The 15,370-nt window shown below is 38.1% G+C and overlaps 1 protein-coding gene across 3 annotated transcripts in view; it reads right to left on the reverse strand.

Moving 5' to 3' along the window:
• BMPR1A (bone morphogenetic protein receptor type 1A) overlaps positions 1 to 15,370 on the reverse strand; it is an 83,477-nt gene that overhangs the window by 9,896 nt on the left and 58,211 nt on the right. For all 3 annotated transcript variants that reach the window (XM_034061738.1, XM_034061737.1, XM_031053103.2), the window contains 4 exons: positions 5,024 to 5,186; positions 3,084 to 3,186; positions 1,235 to 1,334; positions 42 to 141 (listed from right to left, as the gene is read on the reverse strand). In XM_034061738.1, coding sequence (XP_033917629.1) covers positions 42 to 141; positions 1,235 to 1,334; positions 3,084 to 3,186; positions 5,024 to 5,186 — 466 coding nt within the window. The remainder of the gene's footprint in view (positions 1 to 41; positions 142 to 1,234; positions 1,335 to 3,083; positions 3,187 to 5,023; positions 5,187 to 15,370) is intronic.

Consider the following 15,370-nt stretch of genomic DNA (forward strand, 5'->3'; position numbering starts at 1 on the left):
GAAGTAAAAAACACTGCCAATAAATAAAGTGCTTTCCTTACTTGTAACAAAAGCAGCTAAATAAGATGATCATGACAATTATGCAGACTGCCATAGAAATCAACACTGCCATCCAACGAATGCTGCCATCAAAGAACCCATCTATTTAAAAACAAAACCAAAAAAAAGGAAGAAAAGATGAAAGTTTCCAAAGTCTACAGATTAGGCATCTACTGCAAGCTGTTTAATTAGATATATTTTAATATACTGTGTATTTGAGTGTGCATAAACTGCAACATAGGTTTTGTCTGAACATTGGGAAATACTTCTTTACTGTGAGGGTAAACAAGCCCTAGCACAAGTTGTCCATAGCACAGGCTGTGGTGTCTTCCTCCTTGGAGAGACTTAAAAGCCATCTAGTCATGGTCCTGTGTAACTGGCTTGAGCAGGCGGTTTGAACCTGATAGCTCCAGAGGTCCTATGTAAGCCTCAACCACTCTTTGATTCTGTGACAGTATTGCAAAATGTCAGAAAGGAGCAGGACAGCTGATACATACAAAAGATCTGTCCACATGAAATTACACAGAATTTATAGTGTTACAGTATCAAAGTAAATATTTACACTGGCAAAGCAAAGAAAATTTCATTGGGATTCCAACAACAACAACAACAAAGGATTTAACTTGAGGTTTTTGGAGTTGTTGGTTTTGGTTGATTCTTGTTAGTTTGTTTTTAAAAATAGAAATGAAGGATTTACAGCAGTAAGACTGAGAAGGTATTAAGCAACAGTTAAACTAGCATGACTTGCCTAGCAACGAATAAGCACATGGAAATATAAACTGTCTTCACTGGGAACAACAGCAAGAAGAGAATCAATATAGAGTAAGTAACAGCTAATGTCAGAATACTTTTTTTAAGATACATTCATCAAGGCAAAAACATGGCAGAGATTACAAAAACTATTTTAAAAAGAAAAGAAAATGGGCTATGCAAAGAGATGAGATATGAGCAATCTGAGCAAGAGAATAAAAATACCATGGGTGACTGATGGAGGAAAAGATTAACTTGGAAGTGGCAGAAAAGGAAAACTGGAGTAGAATATGAAACCTAGTAGAGAGCTTATCAAAATTACTTCGTAAGGAAAAAACAAATCTGTGCAATACTGTAATAACATTTTCTCCTTATCTGTTGCATCAGAAGAACAGAATACACACTACATTTATTAGTAGCGGTGTGAACATCTAGGAGCTGTTACCTGTACTGTCAAGTGGTGGTAATGTTGGTTGTAAATCCTGATTGCAGAAATCAGTCCGACAGCACTCGATTGTTCGACGTAACTGTGCTTTAGGTGAGTCCTGTTGAAGGAGAATTGAATAATGGTTCAGATTTTGAAGTGATCAGCTAGGATGTGGGCAGGTGATGCTATGGATACAACACAGCAAAGACAAAAGTTTAAGCTCTTTTATTTTAGAAAAACAGTTTAACCTCACCACTTAATGTATGAGGCAATTTCACAGTGCCAGACAGTCATTACCTCATCTATTTAGGTTCATACGTTCTATGTTCACATTTTGGAACTTCTACTTGGTGCACAGAAATAAATGGATTCTACTTAAGTTAATGATATGTTAAATAAATGCTGCTCTTAAGATAAAAAAAAATGGAGATGAATCCCCTTACAAGTTTTTCTCTTGCACTCATCATAGCAGCACTGTTTGCATCAAGAACATCTTGAGAACACCATGTAAAAGATGGAGGGACATGAAAATTAATCTGGAAGTAAGACACTAATGTAAGTACAAGAACAATTTCAGGAGGTCATCATGACACCTTCACATTCACAGCTGTAAATGAAGTAAAGAGTACTCCCAAAAAGCAGAGTTACCCACAGCTACATTATACAGAAACTCAGGTCCTAGAGATATTGGGATAGGGGGGGAGGGAGGCAAAGTTGAGGAAGCAACCTAGCTGGTAACAACCCCTGAAAGATTTGGTTAATGTAAGCAATGTGACAAAAGAAAAAGCAAAATCCAGTCATCAAAAGCAGTATATATTTGCCCAGCTAGTGCTATATGTCCATTTTATAAATAAATCCTTGCTTTAGTAACTGTGTTTTCAGTTCCAACTTTTATAACTAAGAGGTTTTAAAGGCAGCAGTCTGCTTATTTTAAAGGCCCCTTTAAACCAAGGGCAAGTTATATTCATGCAAGTTTACAAATATGTAAAGGGTGGGTGTCAGGATGATGGAGTTAGGTTTTTTTCAGTGATATCCAGTGATAGGACAAGGGGCAATGGGTATAAACTGGAGCATAGGAGGTTCCACGTTAACATCAGGAAGAACTTCTTTACTGTAAGAGTGACAGAGCACTGGAACAGGTAGCCCAGGGGGGCTGTGGAGTCTCCTACATTGGAGATATTCAAGGCCCTCCTGGACAAGTTCCTGTGTGATGTACTCTAGGTTACCCTGCTCTTGCAGGGGGTTGGACTAGATGATCTTTTGAGGTCCCTTCCAACCCTTGGGATTCTGTGAATTAACAATAGATTAACTCTTCTACAAAGGAAAAAAAGCTGTATGTCAGACAGGAAAACATACACATTTGATAAATTGTGTACATGTTCATGGAACTTTAAGGGAGCTCTTGTGTAATCTGTGAAGACAACTCCTCATGATTATGCACTTCTGTCAGATAAAATGAAGAAAGCAAGTAATTCAAAATTAAAGCAATAGAGAAATTCTTCATTAAAACATAAAATATTCAGATTGATTAGGTCAACTATAAAGTTATCTCTTCAACTGAGGAAACACCAGACAAGTAAAAGGTTAATGTTCTTTGTTTGTTTTGTCAGTGCTTACAGATACTTTCAGAGAACTCCAACAATCTAGGATTCTATTTCAGTCTTTGCACAAACACCATTAAGTGTCTTTTCTGCCACTACTCACCCACAACTGTTCAGTCTCATTGTCCTCACTGGTAAAGGGCAATAAGCAAAGTTTGTGACTGCAGTTGTAAACTACAGAGATTTAATCTGTTTATGCAGTTTCCCTACATAATTTCCTTTGGGGATCTTAAATTTTAATGGTATCTCTCTTTTTTTCTTTTTACCTTGCACTGGAAGTCTGAACCTTCATACTTCATGCAGCCAGAAGCAAGTGTGGGTTCTCCATGCTCATCTTCCTCAATGATAGCAAAGCAGTGCCCATTAGTTCTGGAATAAACATAATTTGCGCGTTATCAGCATGTTTGCTGCTACATACACAGCATTACCTAATCATAATCCCATTAAGAAAACTAGAATGGAAATACCCAGAAAAATGCTAAATTTAACACAGTGGTTACCATACAGCTTGAGAACAAAAGACCCCCACACTATTTACAAACAGAAACCCTTTTCTCCCAAGCATTCTGTCTTCTACTTCCTCACCCCTCCTCCCCCCCTTCAGGACTGCTTGTATCCAACCACATACATGCAGTTGTTTAGAAGCAACTGAGGGGGTAGAAAACCAGAGATCTAACTAAAAAGGCGTACTGACTACAATATTACAGGTTAAAAAATAGTAACAAAAAATTCACTTGTGCCTCTTCTTGAAATGGTAATGAAAAGCTCTCAAGAGATATCCCAGTATGTGAAAGGTGGCTATTTCAAGGTCAAAAGCTCAGCTACACTCTTCCAACATGAGCTTTCTCAAATATTCAGACTTAGAGCAAAACAAACCAATAAACCTTCAAACCCACTTTCTGAAGTTGTCAGTAGCAAATCTTTATTCAATCACATTAGGAAAAAAAAAGGGCATTTCAATTCTCTATTATCTCTTTATAGAAATGTTTTGATTTCTATATTACCCCAAAATGTCAACAAGATTTATATGGAATCCCAAACCAATTTGCAATAGTAGGTCCATGATTTAAATATAGGTAAAAATTAAGATTTTATTAAGTAAATCAAACCCCATTCATTCCCTCATCAGATACTAAGGAAAACAAATCCAGACATTGTTGCTTGTCAATAATTTATTTAAAGAAATGCAAGTTTAGTAAGCATAATACCATAAAATACCCTCCACGTGAACACTGCCTATGTGTTACTAACTCTCCAACAGCTTTATTATCAGAATAATAATCTATATAGCCATTGGTCTGAAGGGGGAAAAAAACCCAAACAAAACCTGTACTGACTGCATACACGAGGGGGCGATAAAAAGCAAGAAAAATACATACCAAAGGCATTAAAATACTGAATAATGGAACATTTTTTAGGTGCAGAACTATTTATAAAATACTGTGTTTACATTCTAAAAGATAGTAGTGTTTATTCCACCTCCCTGAGTATGAAGCTTTGAGGGGCTTCATACTACATGCTAAAGTGAAGACTCAAAAGGAACAAGTGATGTGTTTCCTATTATGTATCTTTATATTAATTCTTCAGGAAAAAATACGAGAGTCTTAAACACTGAACTGCAAATGAAGAGAAAAAAGGAAAACCAAGGACATTTTATGACATGACTAAAGCATCTTAAGCAAGTGCACAAATAGTGCACGGGTCTATTAGAATTCTAATGCCTATCAAAGTTAAAACTACCCTCCTGTCCCCTCATGTGTTCACAGGATTTTCTCCCCACTCATCCACCTCCCTCCCCCTGCCTTTCCTTCATACTTTACAACTAATGTAACAAGAATTCTCAGTAAATGGTTATGTTGCTAACATTACCTCTTGACTACTACATGAAGAAATATTAGACTAAGCTAGCAGGTGGTCAGATCAGGTGGTTTAGATTTAGGCCATTTAATACACATTTATAAACAGTTACAGGTTACTTAAAACCTCAATCCTTAACAGCACTTGCTGGGCTAAATGACCAGTTGAAATGGCTCTAAGGTATGATGAAAACAGTACTGTTTAGATATGGATTCTCAGCTCTCCACAGAAATACTGAGTTTCTAATCAGCTATGGTCAAATCACTTGACAGAACCTCAGTCAGCACTCTAAGACTTTCCTCTCTTACGAGCAAAAACGAGCTTCTTCTATCCTGTATGCAATACTTACATGCATGTGTTATTAATAGCATCATCTGGACAATGTCCTGAGCAGTAGCACTTAAGAAAAGGTAAGGTGTCCTCTGGAGCAAGTGTTACTCCATTCGCTTGTTTCTTCTGGTCAGGATTGGTCTTCATTCCTGTGCCATGAAGCATGCTGTCAAGATTTTGACCTGGGCATTAAAAACCAAACCAAATAAAAAATATTTTTGCATCTCTCTGGTAACTGTTCAAGAGCTTCACATGTAAAATAATAAGAATAATTATATTAACAAATAATTAAACTATACGAGACAAAAGAGCCTCCTCTCCCAAGACTGTAGCAGAAATTTGAGTCAATCACTTTGTTGCAGAAACACCTACCTCAAATACTTTATATCTTAACCACAGATCTTCTAATCATAATCAATATAAACAGCAAGAGGGTATTTTCCATTTCTGAGGTGGGACAGAAAAGTAGTGATGTAACTGGTACGAATTTTACAAAGAAAGTCTCTCTCATTCATGTGTTTAGAAAACCCAACTGCTGACAGCTTGATAACCACAACAGTACAATTTTATGCATGACTGAGCATACTTAATATGCAATTTTCTGATTTTCTGAACTGAGGTCACTTTTTATGGATTCACGGTCTCATAGTGGAGCAGTAATAACTCCAAAATTTCTTGGTTTCTTTTTTCATCTCTGTATGTATTAGTACTTCAAAATAGAGCTAAACTAAATCTTGTTGGCAAATTAATTTCAGTTAATGACATGAGCATCCACACAAATGAGCTTTCACAGAATAAAACCAGGGGTGAACTACACTCCAAGTAGCCCTCAATTTCTCAACAGGAGAGTTAAGCATCATTTCTTCTAGTTCCTACTATTAACGTGCTTTTGTGAATGTAGGCATTCAGAAGAAAAACTCTGTTTCCTTCTTAGTGAAGAACCCACAGGAAAGAAAAATTAGGACTGACTGACTTAGAACATGCTTTGTCACAACATGAGATGAGAACATCTTTATTCCTCTCCTCCAGCTCATGATTCTACCAACAGAAAATCTCTTTCTGTCCACCACCTAACAGTATTCTCTGCTCTAAGTCCTCAAGGTGTGAATCGAATAAAGGTGAAGGAGTTGTGAACAGACTACCACCTGCTCTGACACAATTTACAGCAGGTCTCTGTGTGCAAGATAACAGAGCAACCAGTTAGGACTGACAGAAGCTTTTACAAATTCAGCTACAATCTGAAAAGTGGAGGTACCTCACTACCGCTCAAAGGATTTATCACAATCAGAATTTCAACCCAGAAAACTCAGAATCTCTTAAGAGTTTCTTGTGGCTTCCTGTCAAACATACTGAACACAAGCTGTAGAGTAATGACAGTATTACAGTCATGTTGTAACTTGCTTGGAAGATTGTTGTGGTCTCTCCCTCCTCCCTGGCAGAGCATGAGCTACTGCTGAACCCATGGCAAAGATGTACAGAAAAACTTGATTAAAACCCTTTGTACATACCACCCTCTATTGTAGCATCCACTATATCATTCAGCTAAATGTGCAATTAAATATTTGTGAAATTTGATCTTATTCTGAAAATAGCTGCCTTGCAGATTTCCCATCTGATTAATAAAGCATACCCAGTACATTATACTTATTCAGGAATTTCCCTAGAAGTAATGAAACTGTGTCTTTTTTAGATACAGCTAAGAGTATATTCTAAGAAAGTACAGCACCGTTTACCTAAACCCTCAAATCACTTATCCATGGTTTATTTCAAACGTAGTTTTCAAACAGTACTTCAGTAATGCCAGAGTTAAGCATTCCCGATATGTCCAGAGCATTAACAAGAAAGTCCAGTGTTAAGATAACACGGTCTACCTGTGCAATACGTGTTTTCAATTTAGCCAAATGGAATTTTGCATGTAGGAAATAGCAGCTCCTACAACTGACCCCTCTTTCTTTCTACAGATTTCTTTCTAGCAAAAATTTTAATATGGTGCCACAGACACTACACAACATTCTATATTCACATTCACCTGCTTAGAGAACAGGTAATGCTACTTAATATTTAAGTATGCATATGTACAAATATTGCCTTCCACTTTCTAAGGTATCTTTCCTAATTAATATGGCAAAACCCCCTTTATCTTCAGGGACATTCTACATCTTAAAAGTCTGAATACTTTATGATCTATGTCTTTCAGTCACTCATCTATCTTCCTAACTGAACACAGAATGCAGCATTGTTTTAGATTTGTCAGAACAGAAACCAAGGAACCCTTAAACATGGATGGCTTCTTCTAGCTCAGAAAGGCAGGAGACAGGAGATTTTTATACAGGTCTAGAGTCTTTTAAAGCAGTATTATTTTTCGTAAAGTAACACTGAAGCATGGCTACAGTACACCAAATATTAAAACTGAGATGAAATACATTTGTCCTCTTAATTTATTATGATAGACTGTTTTAACAAGATTTATGAAGAACACATACCAAACAGAACCCAAATCAGATAACTGTATTTTCAAAAAACCAGCATCTTCATCTTTTGTTGAGTTTATACAAGCAAAGATTTTTATTCAAAGTAAAAATTATCTTTGTAATGTGAAACAGTACTGCCCTGTAGCTTGTTTTCATCCTATAGGTAATATCTGAATTACATAAAGAAGGCAGGGGAGGATAACTTTACAGTTGTAGAAAGTAAAAATGCAAGAGTGAAGAGAACACTTAATTAAACAGGAGTTTAACTGAGTATCCATAAAAGGAAAACATTTAGATTGCTTGGGATCAACTCAGAAGAAAGGTTTTATTGTCCCTAACTATACCCTGTATTGCAGTACAATGATTCAAGCTCAGTATTACAAGAACTACTGGTGTCTATCTTGAGGATGCTAGGTATGGGAAAGAGAGTTAAATGTGTAAAATTACTTGGTTTCCATGCACCTGAAATCTTGTGACACTACAGTACTTGATGATATAATTAACGGCTTCTTTACCATGACACATGCAGTTGTCAGCTCTGCCATGCAACAAAAACCTTATACAACCTTTGAAGATATAAGTGCTATGCACTAATACACACAGCTTCAAAAGAAAAAAAGCTTTCACAGAAATAGAGCATCCAGAGATTTCAGGCAGAGCAAAGCTTCTTCCTCTATTACTTCCTACCCTCCACCTGTAAACTGCTGGGGCAAAATAATATACATTAGCAGCAAATCAACTATGAAACACTGAAGGACTTGTTCCAAGATCCTGGACAAGTTTCAGCTTGTTTGTCCAGCCTTGAGGATGACAGTATCATATACATTTAATCACACAAACTGCTCTATGATGTCTATTTTACCACGTTACAGAGAAACAATACGGAAAAACGTAGAACCTTAAATGAAGTATCAGAGAATTGGTGAGCTGAAAACATTCACTTTTCACGTAAGCACAGCATGACAATAAAGAGAAACAAGCTGACTGGACTTCATGTTCCCAATTTGTCATTTGCTCTGCCCCACTACAGTACTATCTCATATACACTGCATTAGTTTTACATGAACAACTGCTACAGATAAGAAGACATTTAAATGGCTTTCTGTTTAACTTTTATTTAATAAAGTAGAACAATGCCTGCCAATGTATCATATCCAGCCCTTAGTTGAAGATCTATTCAAAGAACTACTTCCTGCAATCCTAGAAAATAAATTAGATCATAAAATGTCTTTTAAAGAAGCACAGCATATTAAAAATGCCACTAGGACAGAAATCTAAGTCTACTTGAAAGCATGGCTTCAAATACTAGTATTAACACAGATAATCTTTAAAAAGGTACTGACTGTGACAGTAAAGTTTTATTAACCACTAAAACCTGAGCTACCAAGCAGTTGCAGCTCAATGCCAGGATACATACATCATTTCATTATGTCTTCTGATCTAATAAAAGATTTGTGTAACCCATGAAAAACCCAGTTCTATTAAGAAATGCAGAGAGTAGTAAGTGAAAAACAAATACAGAAGCCAAATTATGCTTATAATTTCTTATTTAACTGCATCTCCCCTACCTCCACAAATCAGCAAATGCTAATCTACTAGCCCACAAAATTCAAGTTATTCAATGGCTTCCTGAATTGGAATATAGCTATTCCCCATAAATACATTTTTACTCCAGATTATGTTACCCTTAAAAGGGATTTATCCTATCAGAACTACAGTAGTATCAGATTTTTTTTTGTAGCTACTGTGATCCAAGCTTGTAAACTGCTATAAATTTAGTATTTAAATAAAAAGGATCTTTGTCGAAAGACTACCTCCACCTGCCTTCTTGCTGGCACTAAAGCTGTTTGCTAGTGCTAGCTGACACTCAAGGCTTGCCCACATCAGGGTCTTCTCATAAAGAGAAAAAAAAGAGATAGAAGTCGTACCAAAACTCTTTACGTTAGATACACCTTCCTTATAAACAAGACATACCTTGAATTCTTATGTGGAAGTTTTAAAATGTTTTTTCTTGCTTTAGGGTGGAGATACTGCAAAATCATTCACTTTAACAAGTACATTTCACCTTTCTACCTATCTCAGACTTTCATAACGATTTAACATATACTGCCATGAGAATGAAACCTCAGTACAACTGACAGCTAGAGCAGAATACCAGGAATTTCTCGTAGAATACATAATAATTTAAAAAAAGCCCAACAACAAAAAAATTGATAAACATTTTTATGAGTACGAAGAAAATATCTTAAATATTTCTATGAGCTCTGTGCCTGACATTTTAGCCATAATCCTCTCTATAGTGCTTGTTTATATATCATGCCTGTGATCTCCAAAGACCAGGCATGTTAGATTAGTTCCCTCTAGCAGCACTGGCTCCTAAAACTCACAGCACACTCCCAGACTACTTGGTTAAAACCTCTCTCTATGGCCCTTCAGCTTTCCCATGAGCTACACCAGTGCTCAATCAAACAAAGGCAGGCAGCCCTCACTTCCCTACCTTCCCAGAAAGCAATACCCAGCCTCTGTTCCCACTTCCCTTCACTAAAAAGTAATTTCTGAAGACTACTCTCTGTTCCTATGTGTTCAGTACAAAAGCCAGACACAAGAATATTTTATCTGTATTTTACTTTAGAAAAAAAATACACCGTGTTCTAATTTAAATGGACTTTAAAAGAACAAAGTTACTTAAAACTAAATGTGAAATGATAAAAATTACATAACCTTCAAGTAATCCATTAAATTAATTTGAATCAGACAAACATTTACGATACATGTTTGCTGCCCATGTTTTAAAGACCATGGTGAAACCTGGTGAAATCGTTAGCAAACAGAACTATACTGTCCTCAGGGAATGAACCTGCTTCTGACAACTCTTAAGTTCCTCCTGCAGATTTTAGAGAATCTCTTTATTTCAAATTAGTTGAGATGTTTAAATTCAGTAACTATTTCACCTGAAATTCTGAAAGTGCATAAAAAAAATAAATCTATATAAAAATCTTTGAATAAAAGTAAGTATGACAGTGAAATCAAATCTCAATAGGTTTTTTTGGTTCACTAGTGGACAATGCCAACTTTTTAAAGGATTTCCATTTTTAATGTTAACACTAATTATTTTAAAATTAAACTTTTAACAAACTTTTCCTCATACTTATTGAATGCTATTAATACATTTTTAGTCAACTAATTCACAAGGATTAAAATACCAGTTTTCTGTGGTGTCTCTGAAGAACACAGAAAGGGGTGATGAACCACGTACCTAACATTACATCATAGAGTGAACTGACAGTAACAAAGAACAAAATTTATGAAACACACTTAAGTGTATATTAAGTTCTCTAACTATTCTGTTACATATAGTGATTATTTATGCTAATCAATACATTATAAAAACGATGGCCTCTACTTGGAAGTAAAACTGATTCTCTGAACTAAAAACCTGCTGTAGTGGGAAGACAAAAACATTTACCGCAGTCCTCAACTGTAACTGAAGCTGAAAACCTCTTGCCTTAGATGAGCAAGCGCAGGTAGATGAAGACGCCATGTAAGTCACAGGTCTGAAGACACTGCAAAGATCTTCCACAGCAAGAAGGGAAATAAAAGAATGTTTTTCTTGCAAAAGTTGCTATTAAAACTAACCATCTGTTACCCAAGCTTCTTCTTGATCATTTCTCAATAGAAGTGAAAAAGTCCAATCAAATGAGTAATGATTATGTTCCCCTCCTCCATAGCACCAACCTGAGAAACAAAGGCTGTTCACAAACATCATGGAATTGCCTCTGTTCCCTGCTGATGTTGCAAGAGTATTTTCATATTAATTAATGTATGAAGCCACTTGGTTTTTTAAGTTACCTGTTAAGGGATGGGGTGTGTATATATACATGCATATACACATACACACTTGCTACTTCATTCTGTCAGGTCTTGATAAGCCCTGAAATTCCTGCCATTTGAAGAAGCCTCCAAAACAAGTGAGCAAACCATGAAGCTTCAGCACCAGTTACTGAAAGTAAACATGCTGGGAGTTTCTACACTCTCTGCTTTTCCCTCCTTCTTCCATAAACCACAAATAGTCTTCAATTTCTCATACCATGTGTTCTCCACCTCTACTGGTTGCTTTACGGAAGCTTTTGGGAGAACTGAATACACAGGACTTGGAGAAGGCTGAGGCTCTGAATGACTTCTCTGCCTCGGTCTTCACTTAGCAAAGGCTCTGACCGCACCACCCAAATCTTGGAAGGCAGACACAGGGACTGTGAAAATGAAGACCTTGGGCCCACTGTAGGAGAGGATCTGGTTCAAGACCATCTTAAGAACCTGAATGTACACAAGTCCATGGACCCTGATGAAATCCATCCGTGGGTCCTGAAGGAGCTGGCAAATGAAGTTTCAAAGCCACTGTCCCTCATATTTGAAAACTCATGGCAGTCAGGTGAAGTTCCTGATGACTGGAAAGAGGGAAATATAACCCCCATTTTCAAGAAGGGGAAAATGGATGACTCAGGGAAATACAGACCAGTCAGTCTCACCTCTGTGCCTGGCAAAATCTGGGAGCAGATTCTCCTGGAAGGCATGCTAGGGCACATGAAAAACAACAAGGTGCTTGGTGACAGCCAGCATGGCTTCACTAAGGGGAAATCCTGCCTGACCAATTTGGTGGCCTTCTATGAGGGAGCTATGGAAATGATGGACAGGGGTGGAGCAGTTGACATCATCTACCTGGACTTGTGTAAAGCGTTCGACACTGTCCCACATGACATCCTTGTCTCTAAATTGGAGTGTCATCAATTTGACAGGTGGACCACTCGGTGGATAAAGAACTGGCCAGATTGCTGCACGCAAAGAGTTGTGGTCAAGGGTTCAATGTTCAGCTGGAGACCAGTAACGAGTGGTGTCCCTCAGGGATCGGTGTTGGGACTGGTCTTGTTCAACATCTTTGTCAGTGACATGGACAATGGATTGAGTGTGCCCTCAGCAAGTTTGCCGATGACACCAAGCTGTGTGGTTCAGTTGATACACTGGAGGGAAGGAATGCCATCCAGAGGGACCTTGACACACTTGTGAGGTGAGCTGATGCCAACCTCATGAAGTTTAACCATGACAAGTGCAAGGTCCTACACCTGGGTCAGAGCAATCCCAGGCACAGCTACAGGTTGGGCAAAAAGGAAATTCAGAGCAGCCCTGTGGAGAAGGACTTGGGGGTGCTGGTGGATGAGAAAATGAACATGAGCTGGCTTCAGTGTGCGCTTACAGCCCAGAAAGCAACCGTATCCTGGGCTGCACCAAAAGAAGCGTGACCAGCAGGTTGAAGGAGGTGATCCTGCCCCTCTGCTCTGCTCTCGTGAGACCTCACTTGGAGCACTGTGTGCAGTTCTGGTGTCCTCAACATGAAAAGGACATGAAACTGTTTGTTAGAACAAGTCCAGAGGAGGGGCACAAGGATGATCAGGGGACTGGAGCACCTCCCATATGAAGACAGGCTGAGAAAGTTGGGGCTGTTGAGCCTGGAGAAGAGAAGGCTGCGTGGAGACCTCATAGCAGCCTTCCAGTATCTGAAGGGGGCCTACAAGGATGCTGAGGAGGGACTATTCATCAGGGACTGTAGTGATAGGACAAGGGATAACGGGTTGAAACTTAAACAGCAGAGGTTTAGATTGGATATAAGGAAGAAATTCTTTACTGTTAGGGTGGTGAGGTACTGGAATGGGTTGCCCAGGGAAGCTGTGAATGCTCCATCCCTGCCAGTGTTCAAGGCCAGGTTGGATGAAGCCTTGGGTGATACGGTTTAGTGTGAGGTGTCCCTGCCCATGGCAGGGGGGTTGGAACTAGATGATCTTAAGGTCCTTTCCAACCCTAACTATTCTATGATTCTACGATTCTATGATGCACTTTTTAGCATCCTGCAAATATTTTTCCTTGTTGAAACTACTTTTTCCACTTTCAATTACATTGCTTAGAGTTTTCACCTTAGATTTCCTCTTTCCTACAGAAGTTCAAATACTTGATGATCAACTTTATTCCTTTTTCCCCTCCCCCCAGCACAACTCCTCCACAAATCTATGAACAAGAGAGGGGCTTGACTGTTTTGCTATTCACCACCGCTAGAAACCAAGCATATTTCATATGTTTGAAGACAAGCCCTTAGGCAGCTTGCATCAAAGAACAGACATGGTTTCAGCAAGCTCAACTTTGCCATGGCTTTCAGAACTCGCTCAGTATTGATTTGAAAGTCAGAAATATTCCTAAGACAAGGCAATTTCTTCTTTAGAAGCAGGCAAAAAATATTTACACAATCTTTAAACTTCATTTAGCTATATTATTTACTTTATTTATTGAAGCATTTTTAATAAATGTGAACGTAATTTAAGTCACTAATAAGACCTGAATAATCTTATTATTGTTTCTGTTTGCATCTAGAGAAAAAATAATTGTTCCTTCAGTTGATATTGCCTTTGAGTAAAAGCTTGAATATTGACTAATGCCAACAGGTAACCGTGACTTAAGTACAAAGAACAAAGCCTATCACTCCCAACCGCTTCAAGGGAAGAAGATGTCATCTTCTGTAAGAAGCAGCAAAACTGCTGAAATAAGAGCTGAACAAGCTCCACTGCAAAATGCTATGTCTAAGAGTATTTCAGAAAGCAAAAGACTGCTAGAAGCCACCTGGTACCAACACCTGGTCAAAACAGGTCCAGCTTCTAAGTTAGACCAGGTTGTTCACAGTAAATCTGGTAAAGTTTTTACTGTCTCTAAGGACGAATATTGCACAACCTCTCCAGGCAGCTGGGTCTAATGCTTAACCACATTCACAGTGGAAAAACTTCTTACAAAAATTTCCTTTAATGTGATTTTGCCCATTACCAATCTAATCACCTTACAGCTACCTGTAAATATCTGTAAACCTGTACTATAACCTCTGGCTACACCAAAACCAGGCTATCCCTATCTAAATAGACTGAGCTTTTTCTTGACAATTAAGAATTTTATGTCCACAACAGAAAAAAAGAGACTGGCCTTGAGAATTTCCCTCTCCCAACTTAAATAATGTAACAAAGATGGAAGAATCCTGGATTTAAGTTTGTTTTGCTGCTTTCAACCTTGAAATCACTGCTACAATAGAGGAGCTTAAACTAACACACAAGCTTTTCCCCACTCCTGAAATACATGTGTGCATGTATACACACAAACACACAGAATGAAGCTTAATGGCAGCACTTAAACCACGTAGGTTTAAGTTAGCAGACACTACTCTGAGCCCCTACAGGCTAAAAAGATGAAAATGGTCGAATAACTTGGCAGTTATACAGAAATACTTGTCCCACTTTGGAATAAAAGTGTTTACAATTCTGTAGGCTGTACTCAATGATACAGAAGCCTTCAGTGTGCTGGTGGTAGCCTCCTGGACTGAACCCCACAGGAAACATGAGGAAGAGTAACAGTTTTAAATATCTTTAACAAAGTGGAATTTTGCACAGATCTAGAGAGAGGACTTCTGCTACCTAACAGCTTAGCTGTGAATGCGTGTGTGGGATGGTAATTGGAAGAGCTTAAAGATAATCTTCCTTGGGCTGAGGCACTATTAATTTAATTTGGGTCTTAATGTAGTTAACAGCTCATCCTTGGTCGATTCCAAGTAAGTATCTTCAGTGACATTTACTGCTTAATACGAGTTTGGGTTATATTTAAAGGTACAGCCTTGCTCTCTGTCGTGCTTCCCCACAGCCAGGTTAGAAGCTGCAGCAGTTCCCAAATGCACCTTGGCACATGGTTAGAAGGGGATAAGTACCAGCATATGAAAAGAGGCAGGATCAAGTGGCTTGGAAGGGGCAGGTCCATTACATATGTGATGCAAGTCTGCTCTTAAAATCATTTGTCAAGGTATGTATCAGGCATAGTCC

Source organism: Melopsittacus undulatus, chromosome 4 (assembly GCF_012275295.1).
Source record: "Melopsittacus undulatus isolate bMelUnd1 chromosome 4, bMelUnd1.mat.Z, whole genome shotgun sequence".
In the NCBI taxonomy this organism is placed as follows: Eukaryota; Metazoa; Chordata; class Aves; order Psittaciformes; family Psittaculidae; genus Melopsittacus; species Melopsittacus undulatus.